This window comes from Mesitornis unicolor, unplaced genomic scaffold (genome assembly GCF_000695765.1).
Source record: "Mesitornis unicolor isolate BGI_N332 unplaced genomic scaffold, ASM69576v1 scaffold32194, whole genome shotgun sequence".
Classification (NCBI taxonomy): Eukaryota; Metazoa; Chordata; class Aves; order Mesitornithiformes; family Mesitornithidae; genus Mesitornis; species Mesitornis unicolor.
In genome coordinates, this window is record NW_010182646.1 from 1 (window position 1) to 3,232 (window position 3,232).

At 60.7% G+C, this 3,232-nt stretch overlaps 1 protein-coding gene across 1 annotated transcript in view; it reads left to right on the forward strand.

Moving 5' to 3' along the window:
- Positions 1–2,502: 2,502 nt before the first annotated feature.
- LOC104540124 (nucleolar transcription factor 1-like) overlaps positions 2,503–3,232 on the forward strand; it is a gene marked incomplete at both ends in the record, with an annotated part of 8,690 nt that continues 7,960 nt past the window's right edge. Inside the window, 2 exon segments of the mRNA XM_010183853.1 lie at positions 2,503–2,678; positions 2,939–3,022. Coding sequence (XP_010182155.1) covers positions 2,503–2,678; positions 2,939–3,022 — 260 coding nt within the window.

A 3,232-nucleotide genomic window follows, 5' to 3' on the forward strand; every position in this document is an offset into this window, starting at 1 on the left:
CTGGCACAAAGAGGTGCTGCTGCCTTTGCCGTCCACATCTGGGCTGCATTAAAAGCCGAGCCGTTACCTTGGGCCTCCGGCTTCCAGACCCCGGGATGACATCAGAGCTTCAGCTTTTATTGGAAAAGAGAGAGGAAAACAAGGGGGAAAAAAAAAAAAAGGCCGTTTTTATTTAGGGAAAGCCTGTCTGGGCAGCGAGACTCCGCTGCCCCCCACCCAAAAGCTCCCTGGGACCCCCCCCAAATGCTGGGGAGCGCAGTCTGGCCCCTCTCATCTCCCTGGTCCCCCCGTTTTCCCTCGCTTGCCGCAGTGGGTTTGTTGCCCTGAGCGAACCCGCCCCGAGCACGTGTCCTTCTCTGGGTCTTTACATGGATTTAATTACACCGGGGCAGCTTTCCTAATATAGCCCCTGCCCGGGCGATGCCAGCAGAGCCGGGGATAAATCGGTCCCAGGGCACAGACAACCCCATTCATCTTGGCGGGTGAACTCCCCGATGCCGGTGTTTTTCGGCAGATCCCACCCAGAGGGAGCAGGGGCAGAGCTGGGGGTGCCCACCCCGCTACCCAGGAGGGTTTTGGGGATGTTTCCGCAGTTTTCTGGCGTGTTCCTGTGGGCTGTGGTTATTTCGGCCGTCTGCTGGCGGCGGGGTCACGCGGGGCCAGAGGTCTCGAGGCGTTGCTGCCTTGGAGGGGGGACACTGAGGCACGGGGCTTGTTGGGTGGAGGCAGGTTTGAGACCGGGGGGTGTCGTCCCTTTCTCTCTTCCCGTTTGGTTTTCGTGGCTTTGGGTTATTGCTGATTTCTGTGAGTAAAGTCAGCACCAGCTTCCTGGCTCGATTCTACCTCCTTGGTCCTTGCCTGGGGAAGGCTGGAAAATGGATGGGAAACGCAAGGAGACAAAATTTTGGGCACGGTGCCATCCCCCCCAGCTCTGATCCTTTGGCAAGGGACAGGAATTTCCTGTCTTGTTTTCCCCACTTTGTGACATTTTGGGGCTCTAAAGCTGGGAGTGTGGGGACACGTCCCGAGCCTCTGGGCTCCCCACTTTATTGGGGGGCTCTTTCCATCATCCCCCAAATTAATCCCTAATGGATCTGATGAGGTAACTGCAGAGACCATCTGGATCCCAAACTGTTCCCCCAACCTGATGGGTCCAGGAGATGAAATGGGGTGGGAGGCCCCGGCTGTGCTCCCCCTGGCTGCGTGTCCTGCGTGTCCTTTAACATCCCTGGCTTGGATTTGGGGTTCAGTGGGGTTTGCCCTTCACCAGACCGAGGTGGGGACAGGAGGTGGAGGCAGGAGGCAGCGCTGGTGTCTTTGAGTTTGAGCAGAGGGAGATTCGCAGCCGGGTGTTCCTGGGAGCTTGTGTTTCGTTCCTGGGGACAGAGGGAGCGCGATGCTCCCGTCAGATCCACGAGCTGTCCCCTTATTGCCGGGATGCTGTGTCCCATAGGCAGCTCTGAGTGCTCTGGTGTCACCCGGCCGTGCAGTGGGGCAGGGAGCACCGTGGAGAGCCAGTCCCTTGGCCTCTGGTGCCCATCCTGGTCCGAAGCAGTTGGTGCTGCATGGGTATGCAGTGCAGGGCTCCATTTCTCCTCCATCCCATCCCCAGGGACCTCTCTTTCCGCTCCTGGTGCCCGTGGCTTTTCCCCAGGGCCCCCATCACCGCAGAGCAGCCGGGGCTCCTCTCCACAGCCGATGCGGAAGCTGGGAGCAGAGGAATTCCCCTGGCGAGGAGGCAGCCGCAGTCGGTGCTGGATGGGGCATTTGGTGCCTGGATGTCCCGCCTGGTGCCCGTCCTGGCACAGGGACGCTGCCCATCCCAGCCTCCCAGTCGCTCCAGGCACCCCAGCTTTGCCATCCCATCCCTATGGGAGTTGGGGATGCTCCATCCCGGTTGGGGTGGCACAACCATCACCCCTGTGCCATCACGGACCCCACTGGGAGATGGAGGAGGCTGTGCCGGGCTCTGCTCCCCACCCCGCTTTGGGGTCTCGGAGCTTTGACCTTGGCAGAGGTCAAGATGGAGCCAAGTCCCAGGTGATGGCCGGGCTTTCCGAGTCGAAGCAAAAGCAGCGCTGGGGGAGTTTCCCGTTGCTCCGGACGCATCTTTTCCACTTAGAAAGTGGCTTTTCCTGTTTCCTCCTTGGCTGGAGAGCGCGGCGCTCCCGGCTTCGCTCCCGCGCGTAGGAAATAGCCCTCCGCTCCCGCGTCGCCTTATCTGATGGCGCACTGCGACCAGAGCGAGTCACTCCGGTTTGCGCCCAGTGGATTTTCTAGCTGCGCCCGGATCGTTTCTGGCCCGTAGAAAGTTGCTGGAGGGTGACTGAAACAGCCGCCTTCCCTTTGATCTGTAATCTGGAGAGGCAGCGTGCGGAGGTTACATGTCCCGGCGCGGTCCGGAGCTGCACGCCGGGAGCTGTAGTCCCCGTGCGGTGTCGGGAAGGGCTGCCCACCCCTCGCTGCTGCTGCTGCTGCTGAGCCCCTCTCTTTGCCGCGCAGACCGCTGGTCTCAGGAGGACATGCTGACTCTGCTGGAGTGCATGAAGAATAACCTGCCCTCCAACGACGGGAGCAAGTTCAAAACCACCGAGTCCCACCTGGACTGGGAGAAAGTGGCTTTCAAGGACTTCTCGGGGGAGATGTGCAAGATGAAGTGGATGGAGATTTCTAACGAGGTAACCGACAGCGGCGCGGGGCTCTGAGGGGTCTCTGCGAGAGGGGCTGAGGGTCCCGGTCACTTCCCAGGGCTGTTTGAATCGCCCAAATTCAGCATCCCGAGTCCTCAGCCATTAGTGACGACTCCATCCCACTGCTGTTGGAGTCACAAGCCCTTTGGAGGTGCTGGGGTGGGTTGGTTTTGCGGTGGCGAGCGGGGACCTGCCCTGTCCCCCACGCGCAGCCTGCTCACGTTTGTGGCCCTTCGTTAACCCCGCAGGTGAGGAAGTTTCGGACCCTCACAGAGCTCATTATGGACGCCGAGGAGCACGTGAAGAATCCTTACAAGGGCAAAAAGCTCAAGGTATCGGGCAGGAATTGGGGTTGATCCCTAAAGTGGGACCTCCCCCTTCCCTAGGGTAGGGGCTTATCACCCATGCAGCACCCCAGACCCCTGTGGCTGTGCCAGCAGGGCCCCTGCAGGCACCTCACCGCCCGTAATCCCCGCGGCCGCCTGCCCAAGGCTGCGGAGGCCACAGGCCCTGGGTGCAGGCCAAGTCCAGGGTACATTTAA